Source organism: Dicentrarchus labrax, unplaced genomic scaffold (assembly GCF_905237075.1).
Source record: "Dicentrarchus labrax unplaced genomic scaffold, dlabrax2021, whole genome shotgun sequence".
In the NCBI taxonomy this organism is placed as follows: Eukaryota; Metazoa; Chordata; class Actinopteri; family Moronidae; genus Dicentrarchus; species Dicentrarchus labrax.
In genome coordinates, this window is record NW_026136711.1 from 24,564,990 (window position 1) to 24,586,017 (window position 21,028).

Genomic DNA, 21,028 nt, shown 5'->3' on the forward strand with positions numbered 1-21,028 from the left:
AAAGGCTTCAAATGTCTCTGAGCAAGATCCACTCAGAGCATAAAAGGCATCTCCATTTCAATTAAGACAGAAACCAAGAATGACAAAGAAAGACGATAAAAGGATCTTGTCACTGAAGAATTAACAGTCCGCACCACTGAACACAACGAATGACAAATGAGGAGAAAAGAAAAGCGACAGAGCAACGTTAACAGCTGCGAGTAACAACAAAGAACTATTTGCTTTCTGCTACAGCATTTACACAGTGGCACTGGCACTGATGGAAATAAAATGCACAACAGTGAAATTGTACAGCAATATGTTATGTTGGGGCATGAGCAGCAGCCTCGTGGAGAATGCAATAAGGGAAGAGGGAACAGGTAGAGATAGGGGGGGAGAAAATCTGGAGTATTAATGAGAAAATTCAAGGCACATCCCCTGACTTTATTACAGGGAAATTGACTGTGCGGCTCGTCCCACTGCCCGTAACCTTGTCACGACACTGGCTGCCATAAGGAGCACCTCTTTGTGGCATTGGAAAATTTAATTTCTCAGAATTAATCAGGCCTCATTATTGACGCTTTGATCTTGGAGCCAGGCGGAAGTAGCCTCTGCCTCTCTTTGTAGTGTTACATTTAATGTCAGCATGCTGGGAATGAAAGGATGAACCACTGTCCAGGTGTCTATATAAATCGACCCTTGAAAAGGTAAGACCGTGGTATTCACAGGCTTTGAAGATGTTGGTCGGTCAGACTGCCTGTCTGTCATATGCCCTTGACATTAAAAAAAGAGAGAGATATGAGCAGAATTGGAAACACAATTGCTTTATTGCAAGATTTAACTGAATACTGAAATGTTTATGAGAGCACAATGTAATCCAAATAGTCTTTTATTGCAAATGAACAACAAAACAGACCTACATTTAGAAGAACAGGTAGAGAGAAAGAGAATAACATTGAGTCAACATTATGATTCAGAGTGAGTCTGTGTTGGAATATAGGTAATTAGGGAATTGGTCCAAGGTTATTTGGCTGCCATTTCCATACCATCCCCATCCTGGCAAGGAAGAATAAAACAACATTAGCCCTGGCTGGGACGAACAAGCTGCAAACTAACATTTTAATCCTTGCTATCCTCTCTAAAGACTGACCCCCGAGAAACAAAATGTGCTCTTCGCTGTCCTCTCTGACCCTTCAGCTGCTTCCATTTGCAGGGGACTTGGCGGCGGCTTGCAGGGTCCTCCGGGCCATCTCCAGGGCTCCTTCCTGGTTCTTGTTCCCGCCAATAAAGCCTCCAGCATGGACGAAGATGCAGTCCTTAATCCCACTGAGCTCCGACAGTGCTTCATCACGAACACCGCGCCACTCTTCTAGCAAGGACAGCCTGGGACAGGAAGACAGAAGGGCAAGTTGGCTTAGAGATGGACACTATGTGGTCAGCTGCTCACTTCCTGTTGACACACAGCTTTTGCAAAACACACTGTGCTGTACATGTATGCACAAGCAGATAAACAGCAATTATAAAACCAGCTCCTGAATGATAAATAATATCAACAAAATATCAATGAAAGAACAGAATAAATCGAAATTAACTTTTTCTTTGGATTAAGTTTTCAATTAATTGAGAAAATAAACAAAAAATAATCAATAATGAGAATAAATTGTTAGTTGGATCAGTAGTGGCAACAAACACATTGTAAGATGTGAATTAAATGAAGATTTTATCTATTTATGATTATTGATGATTATTCTGGTCTTATCAGACTTCATGACCTGGGGTAAACTCCTGCCATCAAAGGTAATCTGCAGTAACCCTCACACATAGCACGCCCACAATCAGGCCCAGCAAATAGACCAATAAAAGATAGCTGTATCGTTCTCCAGTAATGTGGAAAATCAAAGATCTGAAGTAGCAGTTGGAAGTCACCGGCACCGGAGTCAACGGGCAATCTTACAAAATGGGAAAAAGATTGGCACTGTGAGGGTTTACGAGCTGACCTCGACGAAGTGTCTCAGTTCAGAGGCTGAACATTCATTAAAATGTAGAGCAGCTCATTTGCCACCCACTGCATGTAGCATACACCTGTCTACAGCCTGGTGCATAATGTAAAACACATCACCACCACACTAGTTCTTATTAGTGTGTGTGTGTGTGTGTGTGTGTGTGTGTGTGTGTGTGTGTGTGTGTGTGTGTGTGTGTGTGTGTGTGTGTGTGTGTGTGTGTGTGTGTGTGTGTGATTCTTGCCTTGATGGAGTTATTATCTCCATTACATCAGACTGCTCTTCTTCACCAAGTATTGATATATTTAGTGATGTTGCATTCTGATTCTGATTTAATTGTGATTCATCCCTTCATCGCTCACCCTTCCACCCTCCCACAGCTTCTGAAATCATTTAAATAGAAGAGGCCAGAAAGTGGCTAAATCAACTAAAAGCTTCACATTTCATGAAAGATGTCACGCCAACCACGGGCTCTTCTGTCACATGCTTGATGAATTGTGGAACTGAACAGTACAGTCCAACCTGTCAGACAGTGATATGGTTGTCATACACAGCTGCAGTTCGAAATGCATTAAGTGTTTTCGCTTGTTCTTGACTTTGAGGGGTTTATTTTCCAGACATTCAGCCTGCCTTTGAATATTTAATGCCATTCTGTAAAACATCCTCTTAAATTGTGATAGTCAGAGAGTGAGGAGCTAAAGTGAACAGTAATGTCAATTTTTTTCACATGTACATGTTCGCTGAAACTCGTAATTCTTCTCTAAGTCTGTTCTCCATGCCACTATCTCAAGTCTCCACCATCTTCTCCTTATAAAGACTGTAATAGGACAACATGGGGGGGAAAAGCATGGCAAAACCTTAATCCCTGTTAAATGAATCAACCAATCGATAGCTCCACAGTATGGCTGGAAAATGAGCTCAAGAGGAAAGGTCAACAGGGCTGGTAATGAGGGAACGAGTAGGAGGGGGATGACTTGTTGTTATGACAGTCCAGGAAGCTCTAATTCTCAAGATGACCCGTCTAAAAATAATCCCACAATTAGCAAATAAACTTCTCACCCGCCCAAGACCGTTACTATATCACAATAAGGCAGACACTGGGAATTAGTGGTTCATTAGGAAAAAGTATAGTACTCAGGATTAGATATACTGGAGGTAACAGGTCATTAAAACATAAAATATCAACAGCATGTGTTCAGTGGTGTTTTACAGAACTTGAGCCTTCTGTTCGGTCGTCCTCTCCAAGATGACAACAAGAGACACTTGTATAAATGCAGAGGTGTTGAATCCTTCTGCAGCTTGCCGAGTCATAATTCAACCATCTTTGCAATTTTACACACTTCACACATTTTTTTTTACCTTTCAACAGAGGCCACACCGGTGATTTAGCAAACGGATATCACCAGAGTGCCAAGAGGGGGGGGGACAACATGCATATTCTGGCTCCTTTTGAAGAAACAAGACAGCTTTTTATCTACCCATAAATTATGATGTCACACAGCTTGGATCTGAAATGGTTAGTTTAATTGATTTGTCGATTGACAAAAAATAATCAGTGGCTAAAAACGTCAAACATTATTTAGCTACAGCTTCTTAGCTTCTTATTTGTGATGAAAGTTTTCTGTTTTTCTTTCACCCTTGTGACAATGAATTGACCATCTTTAGCTTTTGGAGTATTTGTCAGTTGAGAGGTGAAGAAGTAACCTAGGATTTCTGGAAATTGTGATAGGCAGTTTTCTCTTTTTTCTGATTATATATATATGATAATTAAAAAAAAAAAAAAAAGTCATTGCAGCTCTAATACAAAAACACAGTAGGTAACAGTGACAGCAGCCAGTGTGCTTTTTTTTTTTTTCTAGGAATAGAGGTATATGTTCTGGCTCATATTGCTGTCAACCTACAGTATTATTCTATACACTGCATCTCTAAGGAAGGGGTTGCTTCCACTCCTCTCTTCCTTCTCCCGGCTCACATTTCCTTAGCAATGTGATACTGATAAAAATAGACCTTTCCCCCCCGAGGTGCAGTCACAGGGACACAGGTGATAACAACACCCCTTTCGCAGAGTCGGCACATGCCCACTGGGAAGAAGCAGGCCACCCAGAGAAAGAGCCATCTGGATATATGTTTTTTTTTTATCCACCTCACAAGCCATTGTTCTGATGTAGCCTCACACCAACTGCTATGTTTGCATTAAATTAAATCTTTGAAGTGCTCTGCGACCACAAGCAGGTGCCTGCCTTTTTAGTTGAAAGCGCTGCCGCCTGATGAGATTCGGCAGCAGACTGGAAAAAAGTATAGCGGAGGGATGAGGCGAGGGAGGGGCAGAAGGTGTGAAAGGTGAGACAGCGAGATAGGGGAGAAGGTGGATGACAGGGGAGAAATAGGATTAATGGGGAAGAAAGCAAGACAGATAGGAAGAAAGGTGATGAAATGGAAGAGGATGATTATAGGACAGAGACCGAAGTACTGTAAATAAGAGAAAGAGACATTGAGAGAGACAGAGAGGCAGAAAAGAAACATTAATGGGAGAGCCAAGAGCAAGATGACCACATGGAAAGAGGTGAAAATAGAAGGCAGTCAAAAAGCAATTCCACCCTCTTCCTGTGTCTTTGGGCAAGCCACAGTGTATCAATTATGAGACGTGTCAAACACAGGATAATAGCATAACAGCACATACATACTGTCGGGGGGTAACAAGACATTTAAAGAGCATGGTGGTCAGGTGGAGGAGGGTTAGAGACCATCTGCAGGTCTTAAGCCTGGCATGAGGTATATCTGAGATGTCACACACCAAAATAACAAATTTATCTCAATATATGACAACTTGGTTCGAATAGGGAAAATTCCACAAAACAAAAATGAAGAGCAACACAGTAGTCATTGGCGGAGTCCGCCATTCTAGTGCCAGATTAAAATTGCATAAGAAATTCATGAGAAACAATACATGAATGCAATCCCATGTTTACATTTATAATTTCATCAAAAAGCCTCACAGTTTACTGTTCTCTCTTGTAATGCTGTATCAGAGCTGCTAAGGCTAACTGAACACTTACTACTTCTGCAACAGAGTGGCCTTTATTCTGAAGCAGTCACAGGAAATTGAATTTATTTGTCATTGTTAGTACACAAACTATAAGACTGAGTAAAAATGTTGTGTAACAAGGTTAGGTTAAGCTAATTTTCAAGGATAAAAGTTAGACTTGTATCACTTAAATCAATCCAAGGACTAGAAATCATAAAGAAAATGTCCCAGCTTGTCACAGGTGTAAACAAAATTATCTTCTCTTTCACACCTGTTAACGAAGCTGTCTTTTATATAAACCATTACATTTCCTATTAAACTTTCCCTCAGGATTGAATCTGGATTGCACCTTGCTTCGCCATGAGGGAAAATTGCTCTCTAAAATCATTTAGATGGGGGGTTCGGATAAATACATAAAATAGAAGTCATAATAATAATTACTCATGCAAAGAAATGTGATTGAAAGCTGCATGATTTGTGCTCCAGGGGAAATAACATAAGAGTGAAAATGTCAGACAATCAGATGAAATTTAATTTTGTTTTGTGCAAAAGCCAATATAATTTTCTACAGAACAGAATGACCCTGAACTATTCCTGAATGTATTATGTGGAAACATTTGGCAGATTCTTTTATGATAATATAGGCCTATGTGAATAGGTGGAGTGAAATGACAGTAAGTTGTCTGTGTGACTAAAGATGGAGGCAAAATAAAGTGCATTTAAATTTTTCATATGAACACATAAAAAACTGAGTCTGACCAACTTCATTAGTTGATCCACAGGCAACATGTTACTTTCTCGGTTTGCATTAGCAGTCAACTCCTTCCTCATCCCCTGAAGTATTATCTCCATTAAGAGCTTCAATTTCCAATCTCGGGTATCGCAATGCTAAGGACAGGGTTTGATGGCACTTTATCAAATTTAAATCCAGCATCTAATCCACTTATCAAATTGGAGTCCTTTCAAATTCCTTTCTCGAATGTTATTTGATTTTACCCTTCAACACTTTCAACTAAAAAGTAAAAATAACTACAACTCAAAAATGTCTGATTACCTTTTGTTGGCCGAGAAAGGAGGAAGCACAACAGTTTTTATTAGCAGACTAATTCATGGTCACAATCTGATTAACTACAACCTTAAAATATGATGAGCACCGTAACATGAAATGTTAATTAAATATATTTAAGAGAGGAGTTGCCACTCTACAGAGCATTATAGAGTGATGAGTCTTGTCACTCACAAACAATCCTTGTAAACAAAGACACCAGCTGCACAGAGCATATTAACCAGAAGATCCAAACATTTTATTTTAGCTGTTACCGAATTAATGTTAATTAGCTACAGCTAATCTAATGTGTTGCTGGTGATGTTGTTTTATCTTAAACAGTGACAATCTATGAGAATGAGGCTATAAATGAGAAGCCTGCTGCCTCTTCATTTGAAAAGCACAACTCACTAGTAGTACACATGGTGAAGACTCACTGCTACCACTTTGAAGAGCAGGGATCAATATCACGGCACAAGTCATTAACCTTAGGAGCATGACAACCAAATCCAGCATGAAAAAACATTGAGGAAGCCGCATGGCTGCTGGAGAGGTCTCCTGTCACAAATACAAAATGAGGCATTCTATGTAATAGCTAATGTTCAGTCAGTATGTGGTGACAGATGAAACTGAAAATGTGTCTTTCATGATAAGCAGGGAGCATGTTTCCATACACTGATCATGTGTGCTGTATGCTGGGATTTAGGGCAGTAGTGAAACAAGTATAAGACTCCAGTGGTGTTGCTGATGACGTTAATAGAGAGGCATTGTGGGTTAGAGTATGTGACGCACCTCAGATAAACAATTACCCTCCAGAGGCAACAAACACAAACTTGAGTGTGTTAATCATCTGACAAACTGACATGCTATATCTTTGTCTTGTCATCACTGTCATTATGTAGAGAGTGACACGACAATAATAGCAATGCGATCTAATGATCATCTGAAGTGTCGGGCTTGAAGGTTTGAGGGGCTTCATTATTGATAAAAGATGCAGAAATGCTCCGCAACAACAGCAGCATGCACAATGGTGACAGAAATATTTGGTCATACTGCCCAGTACTGGTTACGAGGAGACAATGGTGTGTATTCAAAAATACCCTGTTGGTCAATAGAGCATGAAAGTCACATTCTATTCACCTTCATAAAAATCCTGGAGTATGTTTAAGTAAGTGGCTGTAAATAAAAGCTGTCACAATCAGCATGTACTGTATATCTTCCTGCTTCCTGTATTTGGAGCAGAGGGTGTAATTAACACTAGGAAAACAAAAAGGAAACACCTGACTGAGGGGTGGGCATGGAGAAAGGCCTCAGGTGTCGGGACTGTTTACATCCTCTCAGCTCCTTAGAGAGCAATGTGAGAACAAAACCTCTGCCTTACCTAAAGGATCATCCTCATCCTACAAACAAGTCCTTCCATCCAAGCAGGAGTTAGTCTCTCACTGGATGACACGTCAAACCCTCCGCGAGTAGTTGTCAAATGGTCCGATAAGCATGAAAGTTAAATCATACACCATGGCTCGTCTCCGTCACCAGAGCTCAACTCAATTCAACACGTCTGGGAGACTCCAGATCTGTGCCTGTCACTGTGTTTTCCACCAACATTTAAAAAAAAAAATCCTGAATTTCGTGTGTGTGTGTGTGTGTGTGTGTGTGTGTGTGTGTGTGTGTGTGTGTGTGTGTGTGTGTGTGTGTGTGTGAGAGAGAGAGAGAGAGAGAGAGTCAGTGTCACAACATCCTTGTGAGTTCTGCATGTTTGATATCTGCTAAGGTAACTCATGCAAGGTTTTCTCTCTGCACATGAGATCACAAGCTGAGACCATGAAGCAGAAATTCCATTTAAATAACCTTGAATAAAATGTATCTAAAAATGGACTTTGGGTGAACTCGCACCTGTTCTGGAAGGTGTTCAGCCCGGCGGGGACGCACTGGACCCTCCACTGTCCATTCTGGTCGGGGTAAAGGATAAACTTGATGGGTGTCTCCACCTGGAGCTCTTTCTCCAGGGTAAACAGATGCTCCTTCCAGGGACAACCACCCTGGGAGAACAACACCACCTCCCCACTGGGATCTACCTGGAAATGGGAGGAGAAGCAGTAAACTGGGTGTTACTAATGCGAATATTCACAAAAAGTGGAGACCTTCAGCTTTAGTAGAGAGTTTTCTGAAAATTTTAAGATATGTTTTAAAAAATAAGGACAAAGAGAAGATAATAAGTGCTTGAATTTGAAAACTTTATGATTAAGTTTATCAGCAAGATTATAAATAATACTAGAGGATGTGATCTAATTAGAGCTAAAATATGGAGCCAGAACAGAGTCTTTAGTTTTTGGCACCGAAAAAATACAATTTGTCATTGAAATACAAAATGAAAACAAAAAAAATATTGGAAAACGTTCCCCCTGGGAAAAACAACACAGGGACCAAATATGGAAACCATGCAGCCCCCTCAAATCCCTTCCCTCCAACAAAACAGAAAAGAAAAAAAACCCCACCAGACTGTCTTTGGAAATGCAATAAATAAATCAAATAGTTTTTAAAAAGATAATAGAAGTTTTTCAAAGTCAAAAGCTAAAGGCTCTGTTTTGGCTCCATACTAAACTGCAATTTCACCATTTATCTCCCAATTCATTGAGAGCAACACAAAGGATGTGAGTAAGGATTTGTTGGAAATCCCCCCTTCTATTATAGATGATGGACCAACAGTTATTTAGAGATGGTTGGTATTATTTGTTGTATTACCAATACATCAATACTGTACATCACAATACCCAGTTTACACGATATAAATGATTTAACATAAGGGGAAATTTGAGAGAAAAAGAGAAACGCATATATTGTTGAGGTGAGCGATGGACAATCAAGGACCCTGTGCCAAGTTACAATGATTACAAAGGACAACAGAACAAAAATGTACACATTAGCTTGTGCAGTCTTATACCTGATGCCTCTCCTTAACAGCGTCCTCCACCACTGTGCGAGCCGGCAGCCAGGAGGACTGGTAGAACTCCAGACGGTCCAGGAACTCCTCCCCAACCATCTTCATAGCCTTTTTGAAACCCTCCTAGTAAAAACATGTGTACAAATACATGTTACTGTCACATACAGTGTAAGAATATGAGAGTAATACTGTATCATATAATGAAGGTAGACAACTGACGAGTCTGACTGCTCAGAATCGTTCATGGTAATTCACATCTTTCGTCAATACTACACCACCTCTGAATTCCAATAGAGTTTGATGTGAAATACAATGGGGGTGATCATCAGCTCCCCGTCATGTAAGGCACAAACCCCAGCCTGGCCTCACTCTCTCATAGTCTCGTGAGCAAAAACTCAAGAGAGCACAAGAAGGAGGAACAGAAAATCCATTAGGTTTTTCAATTATCACAAACAGCCACTGTTGAGAGTTCACCAGGTCAGTTTGCTATCAAGCTGTCTGCCAAACATTTTTTAATACAAATCTTTCACACTTTCTGATCTCCCAGAGCCGTCTTGCCTCGCAGTGTGAGCTAGTGGGGAAAGTGGAGGAAAGTGCCAGGACAAGAATTATAATCATGTGAACTGAAATGTGAAAAAACAAATAGGCCAGCTACTCCACTGAGACAGCCCCAACGATGGGAAAAAAATGGTGGCATTGTCAACAAATATGCAAAGCCAGGCTGCAGTTGTCTCGTGGGAGTCTGTAGAAAACAGGTGCCCTTTCCCTGCAGGTATTCCCCTCCTGCACTAATGAGAGGCATGTTTCTACACGGCATTAAAATTAACCTCTGAACACTGACTGCGCTGCAGTGCACCTGTTGAGTTTCCCTCAACATAACTTAACTCATCTTTGTTTCACCAGGTTGCCCATTGTGCGTGATTATCATTAGATTATGTCGCCAAAAGCCCTATTTAACAATGGAGGACCAAACTGTGGAGCAGCCTTCAGTTAAATATCAAGGTGTCGAAAACAAAAAGGACTTCCGGGCGGTCAGGTCAGGGTTAATGCAGGTTACAAGTTGCTGAGTCATCATAAACTAGAAAAACTCATCATCTCACTCATTCATTTAGATATTGTTTAGTTGTTGTATTTTGAGGTGGATATTCATTTTTGGATTAGTTTGTACTGATCTAGTTTGGGTTTTGAAGACATTTTTCCGTCGGGGACAATGTTAAATATAAGTAGGGCTGGAAAACAAAATCAGTGGATTAAGAGATTAGCCAATTGACAGAAAATGAATCAGAAAGTAATTTTTCAAGCAGAAATGCCAAATATACCCAGTCCCAACCTTTCCAATGTGAGGATATGCTCTTCTTTTTCAGCTTATACAAGGGTACCTCAGTATCTTTGGCTGTTTGGAGTGTTGGATAACAGTTGATAAGACTAACAGTTGTTAGTTGCAGCCTTAGAAAGATGTGTCCTCACTTCAACTTGTTATCCCTTGGATTCAAGGTGTGTTGAAGTCCCACAAATAAATAAATTCTTACAAAAAAAAACCCTCCAGGGATGTTAAATGTACATTTGTTCTCAACAGAGCAAATAGAGAAGGAGACACAATGTCTCTTTATGTGCTGGGAGTCATTTGGTTGTCACTTTGCAAGTTGGCACGGTTTTCCCTTCAATAGATATAATAATGTCCACACAGTAATACTTAGTGTGTCCACAAGTCATACAGTAGAAATCCAGCCAATGACTGAACAAACATTGTACTTATTATACTATATTCACAGAGCACCGTGAGACACAAACATGCAACCAAAGATAATTGACTTTGCCATGCTGTGATTCAGGATATCCTGATATATCCTGTTTATTTGGCGACAAACACACTTTTCACACCTCCTTAAAATGAAATGTGTTGTTACACCTTGCGATACTGCTACATTTGTCTGATTAATGCAAATGAAGACATTCACTGGATACAACCATTTCCTCACATTACACCTCTCCACTAAACCAAACCCTGTAATCCTAAAATCCAAACCTGACCTTGAAAATATCCGCAGTTTGCAACTAATGTTTAGTTTCTTGTGAAGTCAATTGGTCTTTAAATTAAAACTGAAAAACACAAAAAACACGCTCTGTTTTAATATTATTACACCCCAGATACGGACCCACACACAAAACATAATTAGTGATCTTTAGTTTAAAAGATCAACTTTTCCGTCTCATCTGCCTGATATATAAACGTGCTGCAGTGTGTGTAGACATTCACACTCGTGCAGTCCATCACCTCAGTGTCCTGACTCTTGCTGTTCCAGCATGGGTTCAGGTGGCTGACACGTGCGCTCAGCGTGGTGGAGATGGAGTAGCGGGCCTCTCCGTCAAACTGTGAAATGCCGTTGTCTATAGCATCTACTTCCTCCACAAAGTTCTCGTACAGCTGCAAGGAATTGAGAGAGATGTGTGACAGAAAGGTTGTGAAAGTGTAATGATACAGGAATCAGCCGTTTGTGCTCATTCTGAAAAGGAAGAATTGTCGGTAAAAGGGGAAGTAATGTACTGGGATAACAGTATTCTGATTGAAGTACACTTGGTCACAGTGTGTGGGCAGTTACCGAAGGCTTAAAGCACGGCTATGTCATTAAACCAAAAGGAAAAGACAAATTGCTGCTATTTTACAGTTCACTAGGAAAACTGGAAAAAATAAAGAGAGGGGGGAGAGAGAGAGAGAGAGAGAGAGAGAGAGAGAGAGAGAGAGAGAAGAGGAATATTTAGTGCTGGAAAGTCAACTCCTCAGTACACCGGAAGGTCAATCACCAAAGAGTTGACATTTTACAAGTGGCTTACAACTGGAACTAAGTTTTGGGGCAAAAATAGAGGTTCAGTTGTCTGGAGTGCCAGAAGACGAGACATACTACATCCTAAAATAAATAAAGCCCGCGCCATGAGTAAAAGGATTACTTGGGGCTTTACATAAACTGACACATCAAAAGGCCAATGATAATATGAGTTAATAGGGCTAATATTTATTGGCCGGCTTAATGGGCCTAGCCATCAAAACTGCTCTGTGTGCCGAGGCCTCCTGCTGGTCTGGCTGTCTAAATATAACTGCAGTGTCCTCAGTTTGAATTTGGCAGAGGAACTTTGCCACATCCCTCTCTCTCTCTCTCCCTTTATTTCTAAACACACTTGTCTGCCAACTGTCTGATTAAGGCAAAATGCCCATAAAATAAACTTTAACAATAAGCATTCAGCATTTTATTGCGTGAAAGCAACACTTTAAAGCAACCAACATGGAGATAAGTGTAATTCTATTGTAACTAATTTACCCAAGTAAGTGATGAGCTAGCTTTCCTCTTTACATCTTAATAGACGTTTCTGAAATTGACAGTGTTTAGGCTGCTCAGGTGATACATCTGTTTGTGTTGTGAATGAAACACAATGGTTGCTAATGCATTGCCTGCAATAAATATCGTCTTCACCCTCTCACCTTGTCAAAGAGCATCTCCAGCTGCTTGTCACCCTCCTTCAGCTGCGTCAGCTGGGCCAGCAGCTGACGACCGAAGTGTAGGTACACCAAGCCAGCTGAGCTGAGCTTGGTCACCCATGGCTTCTCTGGACACAGGCTATGGAAGCTCTCTGTAAAGGTCCTAAACAAAGGGAAGACATTCAGAAATGACATCTCAACACACTTCATCTCAATGTAAATTGAATACTTGAATACATTTTAAAGATATTTAGTGGCTGTGGGAACTTAATGTAAAATAATAATAATCAATAGATAATCTATAGTAAAATAATATCTAGAGTCAGAACTAGGGCTGCACAATATGGTAAAAAAAAAAAAAAAAATCATATTGCGATTATTTTGACAGATTGATAGCAATGTGATATGACTCTCAATTAGTGTGGGAATGATCATTTTTGTATCTCAAAAAATGTCAAACTCATCACACATTTTACCTTTATCAGAAAATTGTAGCTTCTGAGATTTATATATTCCACCTGTCCATATTGTGATTTCGATAATATTTCAATTACTTGTGGAGCCCTAGTCAGAGCTGCAATTATCAGTCGATTATGTCAAGCGACTATTATTCTGACATTTTTATTTGAAAATCCAAGAACTCCCTAATTCCTGCTTCTTAATTGTGATGATTTGCTGCTTTTTTTCTGTTTAATATCACTGTAAACCGAATATCTGTGAGTTATTGACTGCTGGTCAGAAGGAGTGAATTAGTGAAATAAATGACTGTAGGTTTCTTTGCGTGTGTAAGGAAAATGTTATTAAATTATGAGCTGAAGAGATCAACTTGTTTGCTGACATTTGCAGTATTCCAGTATTGCAACAAAAGGCATGTAAGATATTAAGGAAATGAAAATCAGCTTATATCAATGCTAAGAGCTGAAAAACGCTTGATGGTCTGTAGGCAGATGATATCCAGTGTTCAATACTAAAGCAGAGGATTGGGAGATTAAACATTAGTGTTCTGCTCATAAACAAACATTTTTTCCAATAACTGGCCTCTTCAATAAAATGTCTGCTGCATTCAGATGATTACTGTACATTACTGGCAGTGTATCAGATATCAATAAAAGAACCTTGCATCCATAAATATTCTCTTCATCCTCAGAAAGCGGGTTTGCATTGACCGGAGAGAGAAAGCATGCTCCAGTGTGTTTGTAAGCGTGAGCACATAAATAAAAGCCACCGGAGGTCTCTCCTCAGCCACGTGCTGGGATGGGTGGGCTCCAGCACTGAGCCACTGCTGGTCATTTAATTCAGGCTTAATTAGGATGCTTGGGCTGCAGCACAGCGGAAAACAGACCGTCAAATGAATGAGTGACATGCTAGGGAAGCAGGGGGTAATCACAGCCATTAAAAGGGCTAATTGGCCAAGCTGAGGCATTTCTATGCTGATTATCAGGAGATGGAAGTGAATGGGCGAGAGGAAAATGACTGAGTGAGTGAAACGGCTGAAAAAGACATGCTAACCCAAAGAGAAGTCATCAAACTGTTTGTGTGAAATCAAGTTACTTCTCCCAGTAAACTAGAATTTAATACACACATTTTAGTATTACAAAGCACATACTCAACATATGATGTACTACTATTCCCACACTGCCCCAGATGAACCACTTTTGCTCATCACTCTAAATCATTAAAAATAATGGTTTTATTGCATTAGTATTTACTGTGTGTGGAAAATTATGCTTCATGAATCTTTCCTCTACTCGAAGCATCTTAAGAAACTAAAGCACTTTTTAAAAAACAATATTACTGGCCAGTCATTTCCCATTACTCTGAGCCCAGTACTCCATTAGAGTGATAGGACAGATACAGACTGTTGTATTAGAGCACTGTGTGGGCTTTCAAGAGCTTTAAACGTTAACATTTTCACACAATAAAAGGCCAATGTCACTGTAATGTCAGTGCCTCTCTAACTACTGGAGAGCCATTCAACAGTCCAACCCCTGACTGACCCATCTCCTTACAACAGTATTTCCTGTGGTTTATAAAGAAACTCTTCAGTCTGACAAATATATTTTAACAAATAAATTCCAAACTGGATTGAGAAATTCCAATCTGGTTAGTCATGTCCTCCTTTGAGAGGCAGATGGTAGGGGATGTTCCTCTTTAATTCATTCAGATATCACTGTGACCTTCAGTACTGTAGAGTAGACTAAATGGTCTTATAGAAACTGTAATGACCTCCAAGTCATCCCTGATTTAGCTTGTACCTTTCTACTGGATTCATAACATTTGAGAACAATTTAATATATGTAACACAGTGCTGCCAGATTAGGGATAACATTAAACATTTGGACAGATTTAAGAGAGGAATTGTCAATGCCTGCATTTATTTTTACATTTATTGTGCACACATGAGTTACTATTGAGATACATACAAGTTGTAATTGTGTATTATTCATTATAGCTATTTGTTGAATAGAGGGGAAGTGGGAAGCCTGCTGTGTCCATGAATCTGTCTTTGCTGGTTTGCAAGTAGCATACAGCCAGCGGAAGCATCTTAAACTGCGTCACAATACAAAACTGCATAAAAGCAGTTTATCTATTAGATTTCTCTGCAAAATGCAGACAACATTCATCACTTTGTCACAGTAGCAAAAATATTTTTGCTTACTTTTATTTCTTTGCTGAGTGGGAGCCGTGAATGCAGTTCTAGTGTGAGCAACCACAAAAGTAATCCCTGGCGGATCTAATCTGTTTTGCTTTATTAACCTTTGGTCGGTGTTTAGAGAACATTTCTCATGCTTCCAACTCTATTTCCATCTCTGCAAAAGAAACTTCAAAGATAACATTTTTCCATATATGCAGAAGTTTCTCACATTAGACGCCATCTTAAAGAAAAAAACAAAATTCACTAATGTTCTTTTTGTCTTTAGGCTTCAATAAAGGGAAATAATTTGTAGTCAGCAGTCAGTCTATATTAGTAGGGTTGCACCATATGGTAAAAACATCATATTGTGATTCTTTTGACAGACAATCGACAATTATGTGGGAATGATAATTTTGGCATAATTTTGGATAAATAATCACTGGTGCCAACCGGCCCTCTCTTCATTCAGGACTTATACATATCCAGAGGCAGGAAATAGGCAGAAAACATCACTGCACACCCATCACACCTTAAACCTGTTACAACTTCCCCCCACTGGTAGGCGCTAGAGATCTCTGTACACCAAGACAACCAGACACAAGAACAAAAACATGTTCTTTCCTCATGCCATCTCTATGATGAACAGTTAATATCAGTCACATATTGTCAGACACAATCAGACACTATATATTTCAAATACACAGTGCACACACAAAGCTGCTGAATATTCTGTATATTAACAAACATACATACATATACAGCAACCTGTTCCTTCGTGGGGTCTCAGCAGGTTGCCTGGCAACCTCACAGTGACAACAAGACTCTACAAAGTCCAGCCATGTAATAGTCCAGTGGTAAATTGGCGTTTTTACACTTTGATTTTGTACAGATTAATCAAACAAGATACAGCGTGTTGATTAGTGAGCTAGTGGGCATATTTTGTTACCTTTGAGCCAGAGCCAGGCTAACTGTTCCCCCCTGTTTCCAGTCTATATACGCTAAGCTAAGTTAACTTACTGCTGGATCCAGTTTCATATTAAACATACAGGTATAAGAGTGGAATCAATCTTCTCCAACTCTTGACAGTAAAGCAAATAAGCGTATTTTTCCAAATGCTGAACTACGTCTTTAATGGCTTAATTTGACACTCTTATTTCAATATTCTTACTGTGATGTATTGGTTACTGCTGTCAACTTCATCTGTACAGTGTCACAGTTTTAAAAAGGTGCTATTGAAATGAGGACTAATTGTTCTTGTCAGCCCCTTCTCCAACTTCCTCAAGCACCCCAAGCCCACTTACATCCATCCCTGCCATCACAACCATCTTTCCCCCATCCGCGCATGTGAGTGACAGCCACATTCTCCTGCGGCCCCTCACAGTGTCGTGGCAGCCTCTGTGCCTCGTGAACCAACAGCAGGGGGGCATCCAATTGAAGGAGTGCTAATTATCACTAACCACCTGCCAGGAAGAGAGCCCTGGCATATCTTTATCACCGTGGTCATAAAAGCTATCTCTGATTATCATCGGGACATTAAGCTGACAAGACATCTGGAATAGGCTGATTACTCAACGTGATGAGACTTCGAGTGAATGCAATCATTCGGAAGGAACTTTGGCAGGAAATTTTGCAGAAAACACAGAGCCTGTTCCTTCGTGATTCATGCAATTAGGTCGCTTCAACAGTATCAGAACAGAAGCCGCAGAGAGATACACTCTCTCAGACCTCACATAATGAAATATGATTCCTTACACTTAAAAAACTAGACAGATTTTCTCAATGGATCGACTTGTAAAAAAGTTTTTAAAAATTCCCCAAAGCCAAGGTGACAGTTTCAGAAGTTTTCATTGTTTTCATTACAGATGAATGAAAACAATAATGCTGTTTATTTTTTTGATTAATTGTTTTGTGTATAAAATGCCAGAAATTAGTAAAAAAAAAAAAAAATGTTTGTCTGTTTGCAATTATACAAAAACAGAGAAAGCAGTATATCCACATATTTGAATGGCTGGAAAGAAATACTCTTTGGCATTTTAGTTTAAAAATTACAATATACTTACAGATAAATGTTACATCAATTGACTTATCAAATTAAATCCACTAACTGTTTCAGCTCCATCTGATGCAGATATAGCCGCACTAAACTAATACTGACCAATAACATCTCTCACGGTGCCTGGTTCAATGACATTACTGGCACATCTAAAGGGAACAAGTGTTAGTAATATTAGTTACCCCTGTGGCTTTGCAGCTGTGACATGTCAAAATGTCTGACATGAAAGAGGCCTACTGTGGCCTATTTTACAGTGACTGGGTATTTTTTCCATCACTAAAAACATCTTTTAGTATCATTTACATGTTGAGTGATTTGAATTTAAAAAAAAAAACATGATAATTAGTACACCTTCCTGATTTATATCTGTTTATGTAAAGAAACTAACCGAGTTCTTTGGCTGGTGTCCACCACACTGGACTACATGGTGATTTAAAGTTAAACATGAACTGTCACTTTGAGCAGGCTTTCTCAAAATAACTCTGAAAAATTATAGTAATTGCTTTATAATATTAATTTAGTACTTTTTTAAAAAAAACACTGTATCATAATTTGCCATATCAAAATAAACCCACAATATCATTACCATGAGAGGTGATGCACAACAAACATTTATATATTTTCTGGTCATTCCAAACATTTACTGAAAACTTAATAAACATCCTCTCTTTGATAACTAAAATCTTACCTCTGATGGTGGTCATAGCGATGCCTCTTGGGGTCAAACTCTCCTCCCACATCTACAACGATGTCACACTGTGCCAGCTTTGTCGGGTCCCTGGTCCGAATGATCTCTGCATCCTGTGCAATGAACAGAAGGTTTTGTAGAGCTGCAATCATCTATCATCTGATAGATTTGGATGCTAATTTTACGTATGAGCTTCATTCAAGTGTTCTGAAGTGTTTATGTCCAAGAGCCAAGTGCATTTTAATCAGTTCTCTGAATACCATTATTATAAAACTGGACCCACTAGAAGCTGGCTTGCAGCAAGAGCTCTAATGGGCACAATCTGTAATTTATGACCACATAAACTGCATGTAATTTTTTTTTTAGATGAATAATAAGCATTAAATCTGCTTCTTAGTTTATCTTTATGTTTGCTATCTCTCTTAATAAAGTACCTTGATTTATAAAGAATTTATTTAACTAGATTTCCCAACAATTTCTCAATTCACTGTCAATAAATGTAGCTGTATTGAGAGATATATCAATCAGTATCATTATATGATATTAAATATCTTGTGATTATTATGATGTTTTAAGTTTGGCGGTGGGGCTACAACTTTGTTTACACTTGGGACAAGGATTGATCCATTACAGAAACAAATACTGAGAATCTCATTCATGTTAAATGGGTTGATTTCTCAATTGGTGTTATAATTATGACTATCAACGTTATGAGGTGTGAAGTACTTTCCAGACAATAAGTCACTTTAAAAAGTAAATATACCCCTAAAAAGGAATGTGGAAACAAGATTATAAGGCATGGAAGGTGTTTATTTGACTGACCCTTTGACACTGTATTGTCTCCTAAAATGTAAAATGTATAATTATACTAGAACTATTACAGGTGTTCATGCCATCTTTTGAGAGCTCCGTTTATCTGTACAGCAGCACCCCCACTTGGAGTATTATAACATGACATGGGATCAGCGACAGGAGAGAAAAATAAAAGCTTCTGCCCAAAACAAAATCCTAATAAAAATCAGCCGATTCAGACTGAACAAAACACCTTCAAATCACAACAACAAGGGTTTTACTCTGAAGTAGTAACGACACAGACATAAACAGCAGCAGTACGGGAACAATACGGGAACAATACGGGGTTCCCTCCACAACCACAGCATACTGAACCTACCTCGTACTCGGGCAGCTGGCGGAGGAAGAAACAGGCCAGCACTTCATCACAATGAAAGGTGCCGTTGTGAGTTCCGATCTTTTGAACAGACATGTTTTCAGTGCAGAGCCTCTTGGGCTGAGTGGACATGGATCTACTTTCTGTGTCAGTAACGTCTGCGGAGAGTAAACGGCGGCGGCTGGTGTGTGAATGCAACAGGCGTAAAACACTGCCTGGGTTGTTTGGGTTTGTTTGAGACGCGGGTTTTGTTAAATTGCGTGCTATCGTACGTACACACCACATTTAAACGCGACTTTACACGAGAGGCGCGGGTGGCGGACACATTTGGCAGTCGGACCGGATGTGGTGCGCCTGTTTTGTGAACCGGGGAAAACATGTGGGTTTTTTTTGTATTTTTATAGATTGCCTACTTTAAAAGTCTTTATAATAATAATAATTATATAACTGAACTGAAGCTGGAAATCTTATCTGTGATATACATTTGAGAGATCAGAGTGAATTTTAATGCAAACGGAACTTTTGCGACAGCAGGGGGCGCTGTTTGACATTTATACAGTACAGCAGTGGAGGAATGTAACTAAGTACATCTACTCAAGTACTATTTAAGTATAATTTTGAGATGCGTATTTCCATTTGATGCTACTTTATACTTACTAACAGTACACGGCATTTTGGATGCAAGTATTTCGCTTATTCCTCCACTACATTTATTTGACATGGGTTGAGCTACTTTTCAGATTCAGATTATTGATTCAGAATTTAAATCGTGTTGTATTATTATGGATTAAAATACCTGACAATATAAAGTAGCTGAAACCATCTTTAGTAGCTGCAACATCAGTGAAGCTTACATATAAATACACAACTAATTATAATCCAGTGATATTATATACATTGTTCTGAAAAGAGCCATCCCGTATTGAGTGCTTTTACTTTTGGTGTTTTAAGTATATTTTTATATTAATACTTTTACTTTAGTGTAATTGAGTGTTTTTACACTGTGACATTGCCACTTTTACTTAGTAAGTAAAAGATCTAGTACTTCTTCCACCACTGCAGTACTGTAGCTACAGTATTTTTACCTTTCTATAATACCAAACAAAGAACACTTTGAACAGGAATGAATACAAACTCAAACTAAATTAAATCCTAGTGGGATTTCTAGAGTTACATATCATATATTTAAAAAAAAAAATACAATAGCCCCAGGGCCCCTGACCCCTCAGAGGCCCTAAAGACCCCAGGTTCATTATGGCAATTTGTTTTAATTTCAGAGGACCCTACAGCTATTCGCCTCAGGGCCCACTGGCAAGTTAATCCAACACTGTGTATCAAAGCTACATAGACAGATATTGCTTCTACCCTGTAGTCCCAAATAGATTTAAGTAATGCACAATTACTAAAAACCACAAAAATGGTCCTTGATGATCACAATTTGGGAGTAGATGCTTACATAAATATAGACCAGAACAATGATTTGGGGCCGCAGTAGCTCAGTCTGTGGGGACTTGGCTTGGGAACCAGATGGCCGCCCGTTCAAGTCCAGCATGGACCACAGTATAGAGTGTGAGTGTGGACTGGCATCTGGAGAGGTGCCAGTTCCACCTCCTGTGCACTGCCAAGGTGCCCTTGAGCAAGGCACCTAACCCCTAACTGTTCCCCGGGCGCCTACGGCTGCTCACTGCTCCAAATGTATATAGTAAAGTATATAGGATGGGCCAAATACAGAGGACAAATTTCGTTTCATGTATGTAAAATGCTGTACATACTGTGAAAAATTAGATTTTTTTTCTATTTATGATTTGAGATCACATCTGTGAGACCTTGTATGTTTTTGTCAAGATTTAAGATTCTGTTAAGGCTTCGTTGTCTTTAGTTAAGAGTTGGTAAACAGTACGGTCAAATATGAATCACAACATTGGAACAGGGATGCGATTATTAAGGTCAGACTCAGCTCTCACCCTCAGCTCCCGTTCTCGCGGTATCCCCTTCAAGGTTTATTGACAAGGTAATTAACCA

The 21,028-nt window shown here is 39.4% G+C and overlaps 1 protein-coding gene across 2 annotated transcripts; it reads right to left on the reverse strand.

The window, feature by feature from the left end:
• Positions 1 to 787: 787 nt before the first annotated feature.
• myg1 (myg1 exonuclease) lies at positions 788 to 19,351 on the reverse strand. Of its 2 annotated transcripts, XM_051414319.1 has the most exons (8): positions 19,010 to 19,351; positions 17,839 to 17,951; positions 12,466 to 12,625; positions 11,266 to 11,415; positions 8,991 to 9,113; positions 7,943 to 8,124; positions 1,130 to 1,362; positions 788 to 1,035 (listed from the first exon to the last, which is right to left on the reverse strand). In XM_051414319.1, the coding sequence occupies exons 1-7, from the start codon at positions 19,289 to 19,291 to the stop codon at positions 1,173 to 1,175; spliced, it is 1,200 nt and encodes a 399-aa protein (XP_051270279.1). In that variant the 5' UTR covers positions 19,292 to 19,351; the 3' UTR covers positions 788 to 1,035; positions 1,130 to 1,172. The 2 variants fall into 2 exon arrangements, with proteins under 2 accessions (XP_051270279.1, XP_051270278.1); XM_051414318.1 differs by having other exon boundaries at positions 788 to 1,362.
• Between the last annotated feature and the right edge of the window lie 1,677 nt (positions 19,352 to 21,028).